The 18,506-nt window shown below is 35.6% G+C and overlaps 2 protein-coding genes across 8 annotated transcripts in view; both read left to right on the forward strand.

The window, feature by feature from the left end:
• WDHD1 (WD repeat and HMG-box DNA binding protein 1) overlaps window positions 1-18,506 on the forward strand; it is a 52,886-nt gene that overhangs the window by 17,743 nt on the left and 16,637 nt on the right. For 6 of the 7 annotated variants that reach the window (XM_036436131.2, XM_045580385.1, XM_045580404.1 and 3 more), the window contains 9 exons: window positions 229-370; window positions 2,270-2,477; window positions 5,127-5,314; window positions 6,638-6,822; window positions 7,442-7,683; window positions 11,918-12,055; window positions 13,558-13,714; window positions 17,199-17,313; window positions 18,019-18,150. In XM_036436131.2, the coding sequence (XP_036292024.1) occupies window positions 229-370; window positions 2,270-2,477; window positions 5,127-5,314; window positions 6,638-6,822; window positions 7,442-7,683; window positions 11,918-12,055; window positions 13,558-13,714; window positions 17,199-17,313; window positions 18,019-18,150 (1,507 nt within the window). The remainder of the gene's footprint in view (window positions 1-228; window positions 371-2,269; window positions 2,478-5,126; window positions 5,315-6,637; window positions 6,823-7,441; window positions 7,684-11,917; window positions 12,056-13,557; window positions 13,715-17,198; window positions 17,314-18,018; window positions 18,151-18,506) is intronic. The other variant, XM_045580402.1, reaches the window with a different exon arrangement.
• Window positions 15,601-16,133, forward strand: LOC118717880 (60S ribosomal protein L18a-like). Its single transcript, XM_036436160.2, has one exon. It carries the CDS (start codon window positions 15,659-15,661, stop codon window positions 16,088-16,090), a length of 432 nt encoding a protein of 143 aa, XP_036292053.1. The 5' UTR covers window positions 15,601-15,658; the 3' UTR covers window positions 16,091-16,133.

The raw sequence follows: 18,506 nt of genomic DNA on the forward strand, positions 1-18,506 counted from the left end.
AGCCCTCTCACAGCCTGGGAGTCCAGAGATAGATCGCAAAGAGGTAGCCCCTGCCTACCCAGCCAGGGCTCCGTGATGGATCGTCCCCACAGAGGGAGGCCCTGCCCACTCAGGGCAATCGTGTATAATTATTACCATTTAACCTTTTCTAACTAAAATTTACCTAAAGAAATGTATAGCTTACATTTTTCTTGACAGTGCCTTAAGAACTTACTTTTTAATTTTTAGAGTGAAACATGAGAAAGGTTATGCAATTTGTGGCCTGGCCTGGCATCCTACTTGTGGTCGAATAGCTTATACTGATGCAGAAGGAAATCTAGGGCTACTGGAAAATGTTTGTAACCCCAATGGAAAGATATCAAGCAGTAAGGTAATAAGTAATATGGTAGAACAATTTCTTGAACATATATCTGTGATTATATGGATTTGGAAAACATCACAAATTGCATTACTTTCTTGGAAAATTACAATTCATGTAACTATATAGATACTCAGTAATGATTCTGTAATAAAAACTGTTTAAACTTGTTTGATTTAATATATCCCAAATTTATTTTATTAAGAAGCTGTTTTTCCCCCTCCATATAGTGCCTGTTAATATCCCTTAACTTTCTAAGAAACATCTTTGTGAAATACCTATGTAGGTATTTTCAGGATTGTTAGTTAGATACTTTCTTGCTAGAAATTGTTAATCATCTTTTGAGCCTCCGTGTGTTGTAATGTTTTTGCTAATGGAGGGTATTTGTCTTCAATTTGTAAAAAAATGCATTATCTGTGAAGCATAATAAAATGAGGTATGCTTGTAAATGTTTCATAGATAACAATTAGGTTAATAATTATAACTTGGTTTTAGGCTATAAACTTTTTCTGCTCTGAATTAGCCTTAATTCTTAGAGTTCCCCATATACTTCTTATGCTTAGCCATGCAGCCCTATTGAAGGCTTGATCTAAACAGTCCACCTTGAAAAATAAATAAAATAAAAAGAGAGAGAGAGAGAAAGGAAAAAGCAAATCAGTGCACCTTGTTTTATACCTCCTTGCTTTTGTTCATTATTCTTCCATTCATATTTCAAGTCTTGGTCTTCCAGTTGAAAATTATAGACTTTATATAAACAGTTATTCCTGCTCAGATACCTGATACCTTAAACCCTTGTAGTAGAACTGAGAAAGGGAAAATTTGATTGATTAGAAGTAGAATAGTTGCCTTTAAAAAAATTGTTGGGGTTTTTACTTCAATTGCTACTGTGGACAACATTTATCAGACTAATTTTAAAAGATGGCAAAAAAAAAAAATTAGAAAAGTCTTTAGCACAGTACTTTATAAGTATTGTTATGAATAGCATTGTCATAAAAATTAAATACTATCGATCTGACCAAAATGAGAATATGTCTATATTGGGAAGATTAGAGTAGGAGAATAGTATACATGTGTACATGGGGACAGAGGTGGTTGGAAAAAGGGCACCAAATCCTTCCCTTTCCTAATAGAAGGCAGTTAAAGTGATCTCAAAAACTGTTTACATTTGCCGGGACCGGTTTAGCTCAATGGATAGAGCATCGGCTTGGGGACTGAAGGGACCCGGGTTCGATTCCGGTCAAGGGCATGTACCTTGGTTGCGGGCATATCCCCAGTAGGGGGTGTGCAAGAGGCAACTGATCGATGACTCTTTCTCATCGATGTTTCTAACTCTTTATCTCTCTCCCTTCCTCTCTGTACAAAATCAATAAAATACATTAAAAAAAAAAAAACTGTTTACATTTAATACATGGTATGTTCGTATTCCTAGGGATCAATGATGAACTCTGTTGAATTTCTTTGTTTTCCTATTGGTTCTATTCTGTTTACTTCTACAAGCATCAAAAAACAAACAAAACAAAACTAGCCTTGACTGAGATAATTTAGAGCAAATATATCTTACCTAAGTAGTATTTTGTTCAAAATAAAAGTAAATGAGAGAATGTCATAATTAGGGACTTGTAGGTGACTTCTCTGGGGAATGACTATTGGGGAATAAAACTTGCCTGGTATTTGGGTATATGCACACTCTTATTTCATACTCCTGGCCCATTCATAGACTACAAGGCATTTAAGATAAGGACTAAGCCTTATATAAATGTAATCCTCATATATACACTTATTAATTAAGTAATCTTATTAGATCATTGCTTAATAGAGTTTATAGGTGCATGTTAAAAGATTGCCTTTTGAGTAATTGAGCTTATCAAAATAGTTCACTAATATTTTCTAATCTGTATTCATTTGTTCAAGGTATCTAGCAGAGTGGAAGAGGATTACAATGATCTTTTTGATGGGGATGATACAAGTAATGCTGGTGATTTTCTAAATGACAGTACGGTGGAGACCCCCTCTTTTTCAAAAGGGATTATAAATGATGATGAGGATGATGACATCATGCTGGCTTCAGGCCGTCCTAGACAGCGAAGTCACTTCCTAGAAGATGATGAAAACTCAGTTGGTATGAATTGACTTGTGGATATGATGATCTATCCTGCTGATTAATCTCAATTTTTATTAAAACTTTTATTTAAAGTCAATGAGCTAAGTTTTTGCGTTAGCAAATTAAAAAGAGAAGAGGAAATTAACCCCACACAAGCAAAAGAAAGGAAATAATAAAACACAGAATTCAATGGAATTTTGAGGGTTTTTGGACCTTCCTAATAAAATTATTTAAACAAGTCAGTTAAATGGAAAGCTATTTCTTTGAAAAGATCAATAAAATTGATAATCTCTATCCTGACCAAGAAAAGAAAGAGAAAATACAAATTACTGATATAAGTGTTGAAAAAGGGTTCATTACCATAGATCCTATAGATCCTCACTATCCAAAATGGTAACCACTAGCCACATGTGGTTATTGAGCACTTGAAATGTGGCTAGTTTAAATTAAATGATGTTAAGTGTGTACCGTAATGCAACCAAATTTTCAAGGACAGTATGAAAAAAAGAACATAAAATATTGTAATCATTTTTTACATTAAGTACATGCCAAAATTATATTTTAAATGCAATATATTATTAAATTTAATTACCCATGTTTTTAATTTTTAAAATATGAATACTAGAAAATTTAAAATTACATATATAGTTCACATTATGTTTATGTAAGTCAACACTATTATTAATATAATAAAGATAATAGAATATTACTCACAACTTTGTGCCCATAAATTCAACAAGTTAGATGAAGTGGACAAATTCTTTGAAAGATACAAACTCCCAAGTTAACTCAAGAAGAAATAGATGATCTGAATAGTACTATATCTGTTAAAGAAATTGAGATTATAATTAAAAACTTTCAAATAAAGTGCCTGTTGTAACAACGCACATACTATAGTAACAAGTAAAATGCCAATGCACAGTGGTAAATTGTGCTGCATTTAAATCATATTGAGTTTATAGAATAGAATCGTTTGAGAATTATTTGGTCTCAAGAGTTCATTGTACTGCTATATATTGTTTTTGCTGGAAGTTTATGAAGAAAAATCAGTCCCACACAAAAATGTAGTTTGAAAAGGAAAAAGTATTTTATTTATTTATTTTTAAAATTAGAATGTAGTTGATTTTTTTAAAAATATACTTTTATTGATTTTTTACAGAGAGGAAGAGAGAGTCAGAAACATCGATGGGAGAGAATCACCCATCAGCTGCCTCTTGCACACCCCCTACTGGGGATATACCTGCAACCAAGGTACATGCCCTTGACCGGAATCAAACCTGGGACCAGGCCAACGCTCTATTCACTGAGCCAAACTGGTTTTGGCAGAAAAAGTATTTTAATAGCCTTTTTAAATAAGTGTGGATATTCTTCTTTGCCACTGTACCAAAAATCTCAACACATGAAAGCTTCTTAAGTATTATTTGCAATGTGAAATCTGAAAACTTTTATTTTAAATTTATTTATTTTTGAGAGAGAGGAATAGAGAGAAATATCTATTTGTTGTTCCACCTATTTATGTATTCATTGGTTGATTTTTGTATATGCCCTCACCCGAACTCAAACCCACAACCTAGGCGTAGCAGGGCCATGCCCTAACCAACTGAGCTACTCAGCCAGGGCTTGAAAACTTTTCAATGAACTTTTCAACCCTATTACATTAAAATCCATTGGTCTGCCCTAGCTGGTTTGGCTCAGTGGATAGAGAGTCGTCCTGCGGACTGAAGAGGCTTGGTTTTGATTCTGGTCGGGCACATGCCTGGGTTGCAGATTCGATCCCCAGTAGGGGACATGTAGGAGGCAGCAAATCAGTTATTCTCTCTCATTATTGATGTTCTCTCTCTCCCTCTCCCTTCCTCTCTGAAATCAATTTAAAAAAATATATTTTTAAAAATCCATTGGTCTAACTTGAACTTTGAATTGATCTTTTACCATGTTTGATTTTGTAGTATATGCATTGGTAATTTGATAAATACTGATTCTCTGAGGTTTTTGGACCTTCCTAATATGAATGCCTTGTCTAAAATATATTTGTTAGTATCATCACCAATCTCATCAGAAGTTTTTAAATATTGGGAAGCAATCAAGCTCATGGTGCAACCGATACAAATTTTCCAATATTTTGATTTTTGTTCGTAAGGTCAAATTTTAGTGGCAACAAATTCTGTCAGTTAATCATTTTTAAGAAAATGTTTGCAAAAGACACAGATCTGCATAACTATAGTTTATCTGGCATTCTTTTAAGTAAAAATGGTGGTTCATGAAAAAAATCAATTCAGCTTACAACTCAATTGCTCAAATGCTTTATTGTTGAGACAACCATCATATCTATGTACACTTCCTATCTTAACACAGAAAACATTTAAAAAAAAATTTGTGCAGTGACCAAGATTTAATAAAATTATATTTTTACTGTAATTGAGTGGTGGTTAACAATGCATTGACCACTAGTAGATTAGTGTCCCTGCCTTGATTAATGCTAAAGCACCAGTAGTTTTACCCTCCATTGCTTTTGCACCATCACTGCAAATGTTAGCAAAGTGAAAGAGGTAAATATAGCCTGTTGGTGTTACTAAGTTTGACTGAAAAGGTTATTAGATTTCATTGTGCTTTTCTTTTTCCAGGTCATTGGTATTTATTGTTCTCTAATTATAATCCTTTGTGTTTTAGATATTACACTGCTAAAAACTGGTTCTAGTCTTCTGAAAGAGAAGGAGGAAGATGATCAAGCAGACAGCATTTACAACCTACCACTTGTAACATCCCAAAGGCCATTGTATGATGGGCCAATGCCAACTCCCCGGCAAAAGCCATTTCAGTCAGGTTCTACACCCTCGCATCTCACTCACAGATTCATGGTAAGCCTTGGGTCTACGCTTAACTTTTAAATAGTTTTTCTCAATTCGAAGCATTTTATCTCACTATAGCTAGTTAGTTTGGTAAAAAGTATTTTTAAAACACTTGATTTTTAAAAAACATTTTTAAAAAACTAGCCTGGAGCACTCTGGTTGATTTCAATTTTGTGGTTGATTTATTTTATGGTTAAGTCACAGCCTTAGTCTTATTTCAACTTTATTTTTTAAAATAGTGTTAAAGTTTTCTCTGCAAAATGATATATAATGAACCTAAGTAAATTTGACTGTAAATCTTGTGATACCTCTTGACTATACTTCTAAATCTTATTTCACATATTATGTTTGTTTTTATATAGGAGATTATACTGACTACAAAATGCTAGTTAGAAAATATTTTTTAGAAGGCAGCTTTTATAGTATATTATGTGATACATCTATGAAAAAGTACTATCTGTCCCCTTCCCTCTTCTCCCCCCACCCCACTGGAATGTAAGCTCCCCCAGGATAAATATTTTTCTATTTTGTTTACTGATAGTACTTAGAACCGTGTATGGCACAGCAGGCATTAAATATATATTTCTTGAATGGATGAATGAATATTAGTTTTTTTGTCTTAAGTTTGAGAGCTAAAAATGTTTAATATTTCACTTTGTTCATTATTTGAGGTTTTCCACTGAGAACTTTGCTTGTTTTTTTTTTTTTTGTTTTTTTTTTTGTTTTTTTAAGATATAGGCCTGGCAGAACTTTATATGTAAATATTAAAAGTGACATTTTCTTTTAATAACACTTTGCATCAATAATCATCACGAAATAAATCTTAATTTTTGGTTGTCAACTGTTATTTATATAAAGTTATATTTGTGGTAGAGGAAAGAAAACACTAGAGCCTCTTAAGTTTATAGTGTACATCAGTGAAAGGTAAATTTCCAAAATAAAATTGATTTTTGTTGCTTTAAATTATACATATTTATTACTATAATATAAACCAGTTATTTGAAACAAAAAAAATTGCTGTCATTTCTAAAAAGTGTTTTTTAAATGACAGTAATGTAATTTAAAGTATTAAATGAGAAATATTCTATTTCCTAGTAAATTTGTGTTATATGTACTCTCTTCTCTTGAAGATAGGAATAATTAGTTATTGTAGCTCTGATGTTTACTATTGTTACCTGAAACTATTTAGAGGTAGATGAGCTGTGGTTGTTTCTATATCTTAAACCCTGATGTAAACTGAATTATAATATTTGTTAATTGTACCACTTTAGCCTACTGATTCTCAGAGTGTTGGTTTTCCTCTGACTTGTATTTAACCTTACATGTTTGTAGATGTGGAACTCTATTGGAATCATTCGCTGCTATAATGATGAGCAAGACAATGCCATAGATGTGGAGTTCCATGATACCTCTATACACCATGCAACACACTTATCCAACACTTTGAATTATACAATAGCAGATCTTTCCCATGAAGCTATTTTGTTGGCATGTGAAAGCACTGATGAACTAGCAAGGTAACTTTGAGATTATTAGAAAGCATTGTCACTATTGAACTGTTAGATACAGTTGTTGAAATTAAGTACAAAAAGTTAATAAAATTATACCTTTATAGCGTAAAATTTATTTTAGTATAATTACCAGCACACCCATAATACCCCAGAACATATCTGTTTTTGCCTTATTACCCCCATGTTACATTCTCTAACTACCTGTCAAAGTGACATGACCTGATTTGTAATGCAAGACATATGAAGCTGTATTTTTTTTTTTTTTATCAAATGTAAGCTCTCTCTCTCTTTTTTTTAATTTGGTTGTGATTTTTGTATGTATTAACAACCTAGGATTATACTCTGCAGATTTTAGCCTTCTTTTTTTGTTTTTTATTCAACATTATGTTGTGAGCATTTTCCTGTATGTTTAAATATTCTTCAGTAACTTAATCGTTAATTGTTTAGTATAGTTTATTTTAATTATATCTCATAGTTACTTTCTTAGAGACATTTCTTGTACTATGTGTATATAACAGAAAAATAAACTACGTATTTGGTTTTGTTACTAGATGTCATGATTAGTTATATATATAAAATATCTAATATGAAAGTTTGATTGTTTCTATCTTGTTTTCATTTTCAGCAAACTTCACTGCCTACACTTTAGTTCTTGGGATTCAAGCAAAGAGTGGATAGTAGACATGCCCCAGAATGAGGATATTGAGGCCATATGCCTTGGCCAGGGTTGGGCTGCTGCTGCCACTAGTGCCTTGTTCCTTCGATTGTTTTCTATTGGAGGAGTTCAGAAAGAGATCTTCAGTCTTCCCGGGCCAGTGGTGTCAATGGCAGGACATGGAGAACAGCTTTTCATTGTTTATCATAGAGGTAGATTTTTTTTCAGTCTTTTATAATTTTACCATAACCTAAAATAAATGTAAATCACTTGAGCTTTTTTCTTCTTCTTTTTGTTTTTTGTTGTTTTTTTTTTGTATTATATACCTCCTTTTGCATCTATTTTAGTTATAGAAGAACTATATTAAGGAGAGAATTTCATGGAAGAGTTTGGTTAATTACTTCTATATCTTAAAAGATTTTCAGAGTTTAAATGCCTCAAAAACTAAACTAACTCTAGTATGATTAACCAAAACAGCTTTGAATGTGATTTTTTTTTTTTTAAGTTACTGCTTTCTTTTCCTCACTGCATATTATCTCTTCATTCCCCACCACTATGCTCAGCCTGGATTATCAAGGTTACCAATGGTTTCTTTATGCTTGTTTTTTAAGAATAATTCTATCAGAAATACTTTTTTGTCTTGACTTCTGTGCCATCCCTCTCTTGATTTCTTTTTCCTCACTGATAGCTCTTTCAGCTCTCTTACTGGCTCTTCTTCTTATACTGACCCCTGGAATGCACTAGGACTTAGTCACAGCTCCTCTTCTCTAGTACTCTTTTTTTTCTTCCTACTACTTAAAAAATAAAAAATGTTTCTGTATTGATTTCAGAGGGGAAAGGAGAGGGAGAGAGAGGTAGAAACATCAATGATGAGAGAGAATCATTGATAGGCTGCTTCCTGCATGCTCCCTACTGGGGATTGAGCCCACAACTTGGGCTTGAGCCCTTGACCAGAATCAAACCTGGGACCCTTCAGTCTGCAGGCCGACGCTCTATCCACTGAGCCAAACTGGCTAGGGCCCTAGTACTTTTTATGTCAGAAACTTTCAGTCTTTGACTGCTTAACCATGATAAGTACTATATTCTACGTATATTGCTATTCTGAACATAGCAAATATAACGGGAAGTAAAAGTCTCGTGGACTTTTGTTTTGTTTTTTAATGGTAGTTGCAACTCTAAAATAAATTTTATCACTCATAGGTTTAAAAAAATGCAGTTTGAGAAACTATCCTGGGGAATCTCATTATGACCCATGTTTTTAAATACATCCATGTGTCTATAACGTCTAAATTAATATCACCAGCCTTCATCTCTTTTATTTTCACACTTACCCACTTGAAATCTATGTAGGTTTGATACACACCTCAAACTTAACCTGGTCATGATAAAACTTTTTATATATTTTTCCCCCTCCAAACTTGCTTCTTACTTAGTTAACCCATCTTGGTAAACAGCATACTATCAATTCAGCTGTTCAAGCCAGGAATGTAAGCATTATTCTTGATTCTCTTTCCCTCATCCCCCAGGTCAACTGTCAGTAAGATCATATCATCATGTCAGCTCTTTGGAATAACACATCCCAAATCTGTCTCTTTATCTCCACTAAAATCCTAGTCCAACCCAGATGTCATCTCTCAGGCTATTGCAGTAGCCTTCTATCCAGTCTTTCAGCTTCAAATATTGCATTCCATAATTCATTTTCCACTTAGCAGCCTGGGTAAACTTAAAAACATGAATCTTTTGCTATAGCTGGTTTTGCTGAATCGATAGAGCATCGGCCTACAGACTGAAGGGTCCCAGGTTTGATTTCAGTTAATGGCATGTACCTTGGTTGCGGGCACAACCCCAGGTGTGTTTGGTGGGGGGCAGGGGCGGGGAGGCGTGCAGGAGGCAGCTGATTGATGTTTCTCTCTCATCGGTGTTTTTAACTATCTATCCCTCTCCCCTGTAAAAAATCAGTAAAATATGTTTGAAAAAAAAAGAAAAAGAAAACAAAAAACCCTACAAATCTCTTCACTTAAATTCCTCTGATGACTTGCCTGTGCTTTTAGAATAAAAATCAAACTACTGAGAGAAACCAAGATGGCGGCATAGGGTAGACACCCGAATGCAGCCTACCACAACAAATTTGAATTTAGAACTGAAAAACAGGGGAGGCATTGCCCTGAAGCGCCAGACGGCTGGCTGAGAGGAGGCTCTGCCATCTGGGAAGGAGAGAGAAGGCACGCTGAACCTCAGGAACTGTGAAGGACTTTTCTAAGGCAAGACTGACAGGGAACCAAAGATTGTCTGCACCACCCCGAGACCCCGCCCTATTCAAGCAGAGTACAGAAACCCTCCTAGCTGAGACACTGCTGATCCTCACAGCCAATTGGCTTGGAGATCAACGCTTCCCAGTGATACCAACAATAAGCAAGGCTTAACAACAAGACTGCACACACAGCCCACAAAGGGCTACACCAAGACTGTCCACTACAGGTAACTGGGAAGGCTGTGCTACTGGGCTCTACCAGAACACCTAGCACACAAAGCTATTCCATCAAATCAGGGAAACAACTAAAATGCAGACAAGAAGAAGGACACAAAGGAAGGAGATGGAGGAAAAGAAAAGATTGGACATTGAGTTCAAAACTACAGTTATAAGGTTATTCAACAATATCCTAAAAAAGGCCGATAAAATAAATGAGACCTATGAGGATATGAAAAGGGAGCAACTAGAAATAATAAGGGATCAACAAGAAATGAAGAAAACATTGTCTGAAATAAAAAATATTATACAAAGTCCTAAAAACAGACTGGAAGATCACAAGAATCAAGACAAAGATTTAGAACACAAAGAGCCAGAGGACACTCCTCTGCAGAAGGGAGAAGATAAAAGAATCCAGAAAGTTGAAGATAGTGTAAGAAACCTCTGGGACAATTTCAAGCGAACCAACATCAGAATTATGGGGATTCCAGAAGAGAGAGAGCAAGATACCGAAAGAGTACTAGAAGAAATAGTGACAGAAAACTTCCCCCACCTGGGGAAAGAAATAGACTTACAAGTCCAGGAAGCCCGCAGAACCCCAAACAAAAGGAATCCAAGGAGGACCACACCAAGACACATCATAATTAAAATTCCAAGAGCAAAAGACAAAGAGAGAATATTAAAAGCAGCAAGAGAAAAGCAGGTAGTGACCTATAAAGGAGCACCCATAAGATTGTCAGCTGATTTCTCAACAGAAACCATGCAGGCCAGACGGGAATGGCAAGAAATATTCAAGGTGATGAATAACAAGAACCTACAGCCAAAAATAATCTACCCAGCAAAGCTATCACTCAGAATCAAAGGACAGATAAAGAGCTTCACAAATAAAAAAAAGCTAAAAGAGTTCATCACCACCAAACCAGAATTATATGAATTGCTGAAGGAGGTTATTTAGGAAGAGGAAGAAGATAAAGATAAAAATTATGATCAACAAATACGTAGCTATCAACAAGTGAATCTAAAAACCAAGGGAATTTAAAAATCTGATGAACAATATTAACTGGTGAATATAATAGAATCAGAGGTATGGAAGGGGAGTGGACTGATGATTCTCAGGGAAAAGGGGAGTGGGGGTGCGGGAAGAGACAACAAAAACTGTGCACCTATGGATAAGGACAGTGGGGGATGGGGAAAGGACAGAGGGTGGGGTGGGAACCTGGTGAAGGGGAGCAATTGAGGGGGGGAAGAGGGTCACATTTGTAATAACCTAAACAATAAAGATTTATTTAAAAAAAATCAAACTACTTATCACAGTTGACAGGGTCCTACATGGTCTGATCTTTGCCTGCCTCTTCAACCTCACCTCTTGCCACTTTTACTGTTGGTACTCTTCTGGCCATACTGGCTTCTTTGTGGTCTTCAAACTCACCAAGCTTATTCCCACCTTAGGACCTTTTCATTAGGTGTCCTCTGTGTCCACTATGGAGCTCCTCTTCCTAACATTTGGATGGCCGGCTCCAACTTACAATTCATATCTCAGCTTAAATTTTACTTTCTCAGAGGCCGTCTCTGACTAGCCAATCTAAAATAACCACTCGGTCTGGCACTCTGTATCACCATATTACTTTAAATCTTTGATAGCACTTAGCATTTTCTGATCTTTTGTTTGTTTTTAAAGTTCATTTGCTTGTATTCTCCTACCTGAAATATGAATTTCATGAGAACAGTAACTTTGTCTTGTTTATCCTTGCAGCCCCAGTGCCTGACACATAATAAGCTCTCTGTAAATATTTCTTGAGTGAATGACTTACTACTTAAATCCAACCACTTTATGTAGATAGTCCATATAACATAGTATTTTGCCTCTAATACCTGAATGGTGCCCCCTTTAGTTGGGTTAGAATATAATTTAGAGTGTATTATAGCTAAGTAACCTTTGATACCTGATTTATATTTATTTATTTATTTATTTTTACAAGGAACAGGATTTGATGGGGATCAGTGTCTTGGAGTTCATTTGTTACAGATGGGGAAAAGGAAACAACAAATTTTGCATGGCGATCCTCTTCCTCTCACAAAGAAATCCTACCTTGTATGGGTTGGATTTTCAGCTGAAGGCAAGACAAATTCATTTATTTATATTAAAGAGATTTTTCAAGAAGAAAGTTGTTTCATGGTTTTTTCCTAATTAATTTCTTTATAGATAAATTGTTTAAATTTCTTTATTTCATTATGTTGGCAAAACTGGAAACAGATTGTTCGGCAAGGTAGCCATTGTTTAGTTACAAGATCTCTTTTTCGTGAGTATTCTGATTAGTAAACTTATAAAGAGGAAATATATTTTTCAGAAAGTTTATTAACAGAACAAGGAGATACAAATCAATGGTAAAGTTGTGGCTATTCCAGCAGGTCCCACACAAAAATCAGGAATTTTCTATTGCTGTACTGTCTAATATAATAACTCCTAGCCACATGTGGCTACCGAACACTTGAAATGTGGCTAATCTGAATTAAGATGTGCTGTAAGTATAAAATACTCTACGAATTTTGAAGACTTAGTTAAAAAGAGAACATAAATTGTCTCAATTATTTCATATTGATTATATATTAAAATGATTATATTTTTGTTATCTTGGGCTTAATAAAACATAAATTAGAATTAACTTCACTTTCCCCCCTTTTCTCATGTGACACTAGGAAATTAAAAGTTATACTTGTGCCTCACATATTTCTGTTAGACAGTGCTATTGTAAACTCATTTAGTAGTGGCTATGATAGATGATTTGAAGAATACGGATGATTGATCTTATTTTAAGGAGCCTTTTAATCCTATTTCCTGGCTTAAGTATTTCTATTAGTGGAGATTCTTGCCCTTCAGTTACATCATTTGAAATTCCAGTTTTATCTTTATCAATCATTTCTAGATACATTTTCTATTAGGATATTACTAGTCATTTATGCTTTAATAATGTGACTATGAATAATTTCCATTCATGGATCTTTTTTTCCAGTTACCAATCAAATCTAGACTCTGAGGAAACTGCTGTTTGCGTAGTGGGAGGGCTGTAAAGTCAGAAAAGAAAAGGGGTAATTAGGGAACTTGCTGCGTACTTCCTGAGATGGGAGCAGAGTAGGTGAGAAACAAGGGTGCTTACCTTGGAGTTGAGGGACAGAACGGTAATAAAGCCCAAGAAAGAAAGAAGTAAAGAAGAGTACTAAACACAGATTCTGTGTATCCTTACCTTGTCTCAAATTTGGTATTTTTCCAAATCGCTCTTAACCAGGGAACTTCAGATACAAGTTTTATTTTATTTTTTTTTACTGAAATTGGGGCTTTTGAAAATATTGCTATGTTCCAGCAGATGGCATAGTTTTCACTGAAACTGTTTTTTCTCTTTATCTGGGTAAATTTCAGTCATATCTTACGTTTTTTTCCCACCTTTCTTCTATTAGGTTTCACTCTGTGTGATTAATGAAATTTTGTGAGAAAATAAACTTGGATTTTTTGCCTTTTTTTTCCTGTTTACTTTTGAGTTAAAAGTTGAATCATTGGTGTGTGTATTTAAAATAGCATTTACTTAAGAAATATGTAGCAATGATTGGTTTTCTATTGGTATAGGTACCCCCTGTTTTGTGGATTCAGAAGGCATTGTTCGAATGCTTAACAGAGGGCTTGGGAATACGTGGACTCCTGTGTGCAATACAAGAGAACACTGCAAAGGAAAATCTGATCACTACTGGGTGGTTGGTATCCATGAAAATCCCCAGCAACTGAGGTAGGCTATTAGAAAATGCTTTTTAAAGTGTATTTTTATTTGTCTTTCCCCTTAGTTCATTTATTTGCTTTCTGTATTCACTATTAATAAATTATGGATTTGTTTATATTCCCTGTGAAGTTTTCAACTGCTTGCTTGACTTGGAACTTATTGAAAAAAAAAAAAATAGAAATTAAGTTTATTAGTGTGGCTATAACATAGAGAGGGGAGTTCTGGTTAGACATCTTACTTTATCTTTTATCACCTCTAATTTTTAAATATGATTTAGAATTGAATGCATATAATGTAGCTGTTTTTTGAGATTTTTTAGCTTAATTATTGCAATGGATGAGAGATTTAATAGTTTACTGCAGGTGTGAAATTTTCAGTCCAAATAGTTCCCATTCAATATTGTGTTGAAGATTTCCCTCTTTTTTGACACCTGATATCTTCTTAGAAAATTGTCAATGATATGTAAGTATACACTTGGTGAACAAAGAGGTTTCTGCTTTCATAGAGCTTATAGTTTGGGGAGACAGATAACAGAAACAACTAAATATTAATTACTAATTGGGATAAATGACATTAATTAATCTGAGCCTGACCCATGATAGAGAACAATCGAAGGGCATGTTTTAAGTGGAGTGATCACAAAAGACTTGTTTTTTAGGTTCTATTTATTTATTTTTCATTGATTAAAGTATTACATATGTCTTCTTTTTCCCCCATTGACCTCTCCCCTGCCACTCCCACACCCCGTCCCCCAACTTCCCCAGTGGAGATAGTATTTAATATGAGACCTGGAAGGCAAAGGAGTCTGTTATGGAAGAACGGGGTGAAAAGCAATTCATTTAGAGCAAACAGTGTATGCAAAGGCCCTGAGGACAGAAAGAACTTTATATATTTGAGGAATTGAAAGGATCTAAAGTGGATAGCATATAAGAATCAAGGGGTGGGGGGGGCATAAGTCCAAGATGATAACAAAAATTTAGACACATGTTGCATTATAGTCCATGGTAGAGAAGTTTGGATTTTATTTGAAATAAATTAGGAAGCCATTCAAGGATTTTATCCCGGGGAATGGTGTAATCTGATTTATGCTATAAAAAGGAATATATGATGGTAAATGTATTGGCATGAGTAAGACTAGAAATAGGAAGGCCAGTTTTCAGTACGGGGACTTATCCCTTGTGGGGATGTTTGGAAATGTGGGGAATTGTTTTTAGCTGCTACAATTATAGGGGTTGCTCTGGCATTTAGAGAGCTGGGGCCAGGGTTGTTAAACATCTCCTAGTGTGCAGGATGGTCCTCAACTACAGATTATCCCAAATGCTTTCAGTGCCTTCTTTGAGAAACACTGAGGAAGGTGTTGTCATCATCCAGCTGAGCTGAAACAATGGCTGGAACTAGTGTGGGAGTAGTGGAAATGATGAGAAGCAGGTTCGAGAAAGAAACAGTAGAATTTGCTGCTATTGGATTGGGGATTGGAAGTGAAAGAGAAAAATCAATGACATCTATATTTCTAGTTAAAAGCAACTAGATGGATAAGGGATATGAAAGTGAATTCTCTCTTGGGTGTGTTAAGTTTGAAATGCAAAGTATCCAAAGATGCTATCGAGAAGGTGTTGGATATATAACTCAAAGTCAGAGGAGAAATTTTGGCTGGAGGTAGAAATTTGGGAGTCACCAGAATATAGAAGGTATTTAAAGTCATAGGAATAAATTAGATGGCTTAAAGGTGGGGTGGGAAGAGTCTCAAAACCCAGTCCTAAGAAATCCCAACATTTAGAGGTTAGTATTAGAATAGGCACTTTTGCATGGGGGGGGAAAGATTAAGCAAGTAAGAGAAAAATCATCTGAAGAGGGTCATGTAATAGACACTCTCAAGTGGGGACTATTTCAAGAAAAAGGCAATAGTGTGGAGACACTTCCTTTTGTGCGTGGTGGTGAAGCAGAGTGAACCCCATGAAGGCCTTTAGCAAACTTCTATATTACAAGGTGGTGGGGCGCTGCCTGCCCACCCCAAGTGCCACACACCACCCCTCTACTGCATGTGCATCTGCACGTAGTCATGTTGTTGCCAAGTCCCGCTTCTGGTACTTTGTTTCTCAACTGAATAATATGAAGGAGTCTTCAGGGGAAATCGTCAACTGTGGGCAGCAGGTATTCAAAAAATCCCCCCTTCGGGTGAAGAACTTTGGCATCTGGCTGCACTGCAACTCCCGCAGTGGCACCCACAACACGCACCGGGAGTACCGGAACCTCACCACCACAGGCACTGTCACCCAGTGCTACCAACATATGGGGGCCTGGCACCGTGCCCATGCCCACTCAATCCAGATCATGAAGGTGGAGGAGATTGCAGCCAGCAAGTGCCACTATCCAGCAGTCAAGTAATTCCATGACTCCAAGATCAAGTTCGTGTTGCCGTGCCCGGTCCTTCATCGCCAGCACAAGTCTCACTTCACCACAGATGCAGGGTCTCTCTGTCCCTTGATTTTTGCGAGAGGGGGGGGGGGGGGGTGTCAGTAGTAAGAATGGGAAATAAAAATGACTCTCAAATATATATAAAAAGATAAAATACCAATCAAAGCCATATTTTTACTTACCAAATTGGAAAAATATAAAAATTTGATAACATTTTTAGTGTTGGTGAGGCTATCGTGAAATAATCACACTGAGTACCCATTGGTTATAATCCCCATGGAAGGCAAATTGTTAAGAACTACCAGAATTAGAAATGCATATGCCTTTTGACCCAATAATTCTGCTTGTAGGATTTGTCCTACAGATGTACTAGTGCTTGATATTTAACGTGTGATCCATGGACAGCATCAGCATTGTTAGAATTGCTGAATCTCCCATCAGACCTACTGAATGAGAACCTGCATTTTAACAAGATCTTTAGGTAATTTGTATGCACATTCAAGTTTAAGGAATACTGTTTCAAGCAAATGTGGGAAATGAAACATGTAGAAGATATCCTACAGGGAAGGATACTTACTATTAGCAAAAGATTGCAGATACATTTGGCAGTTGAAGGGTGACAGGAATTCCTGTCTGATGGCTTCTGTGGTGGAAGCAGATTATGAAGCAATGTCCAGGATATTTTTTAGGGCAGTGTGGGAAGTTTGAGAGAACATGGTCTTAGGAAATGAAAATCAAACCTAGTAGAGAGCCATAGAGGAATTGTTGACTAATATTTCTGTCTTACCTTTTCAGAATCTCCAAATATTCCATTATGGATATTTTTATTACCAAATGGAGTATGTTTGTTATTTTTTGCATGTTATTCCCAGGAATCAAGTTATTTAGTAATTTGGATGACAGAATTCACATTTTTATCTTAAGAGGTTAAGTTTTGAACCTATAAGGATTTTTACGTTCCCTCTAAAGTTTATTCAAGCAAGAGGGTTCATTTTGTTAATGAATGCCATTATCTTAAAGAGGTATATTTAACTTAATATTACAAGTTTTTATGGTGAGACCTTTTCTTTACTCACAGGTGCATTCCTTGTAAAGGCTCTCGGTTTCCTCCCACCCTTCCACGCCCTGCTGTAGCCATATTATCCTTTCAACTTCCTTACTGTCAGGTTGCAACAGAGAAGGGACAAATGGAGGTATGTGGAAATCGTGCCTTGACACTCTAAATTGGATATTGTACTGCCATTTAAAAATGACCCTCTAAATTGGATATTGTGCAGCCATTTAAAAATGATCTTGATGAGTATTGAGTATTCATTACTTTATAATTAAATAGATAGAGGTAGCAGGGAGGGAGGGGACTGCTTATGATCACCAGGGCACCTGATTGCCATCACTGCTGCCAAGGACTTTGTGGGTGGTATTCTCAGTGCCTCCCTATTGTAAGTGGGTGGTATTCTCAGTGCCTCCCTAGTGTCAGGCACTCACTGTCAAGGTCTGGCAAGTCCTGAGGGGCTGTGCTTCCATACATTTTTGTGCCATGGCTATCTGGCTTGATTCACCCTAGTCCTAGCCTTGCATCATCAAAAGTCGTTAGAAATCTTGCAATTAGTTATTCTAACAAGAAGCAAAGTGGCTTCTAAAAAACTAGTTTACCAAGTCTCTGAGCATTAACTATAGTAGCTAGGAAACGGTTTAAAACATTCTATTTTCTCTGCCCCCCTTTTAAGGGTAGGATATAAAGTCAAGCCATAATATCACATTAATTAGAATTTGATGCTATAGAGATGAATCTTTCAGAAAATATTTTATTCAGAAGCTGATGTTAAGATAAATATTTAAACTTTTCTAGTATTAAGTGGTAGTTGACTCTAAGCAATTTTTTTCTCTCACTTTTATAGGAACAGTTTTGGCGTTCGGTTATGTTTCACAACCACCTTGATTATTTAGCTAAAAATGGTTATGAATATGAAGAGAACACTAAAAATCAAGCAATAAAAGAACAACAGGAACTTTTACTGAAAATGCTTGCAGTAAGTAAAATAAATATACTTATAAAATGGAAGTTAAATATTTTTCTAAATTTGAATCTCTTTAAGGTATGTGAATTAGCACTGAGTTTCACAACCTAGAATTTTTAAGTTGTATCCGGTGGTGTTTTTCTCCCTTAAAAAGTTCAGTTTTCCAGTTGACATTGCATTTAAAATATTTAAAACATTACCCTGTATCTAAGATTATAGGCAGTAATAAACTGTTCTGGTGCAACCTCCCTTTTTGCTGTTTTAATGGGTTCTGCAGTGATTTTGATGCTTAATAATATTTGAGAATCAGGACCTCTACCTCTTGCTCTTATCCTGTGCAACAGTGTTTCTAGACTTTTAAACCTCCG

This window comes from Pipistrellus kuhlii, unplaced genomic scaffold (genome assembly GCF_014108245.1).
Source record: "Pipistrellus kuhlii isolate mPipKuh1 unplaced genomic scaffold, mPipKuh1.p scaffold_m20_p_1, whole genome shotgun sequence".
Taxonomy (NCBI): domain Eukaryota; kingdom Metazoa; phylum Chordata; class Mammalia; order Chiroptera; family Vespertilionidae; genus Pipistrellus; species Pipistrellus kuhlii.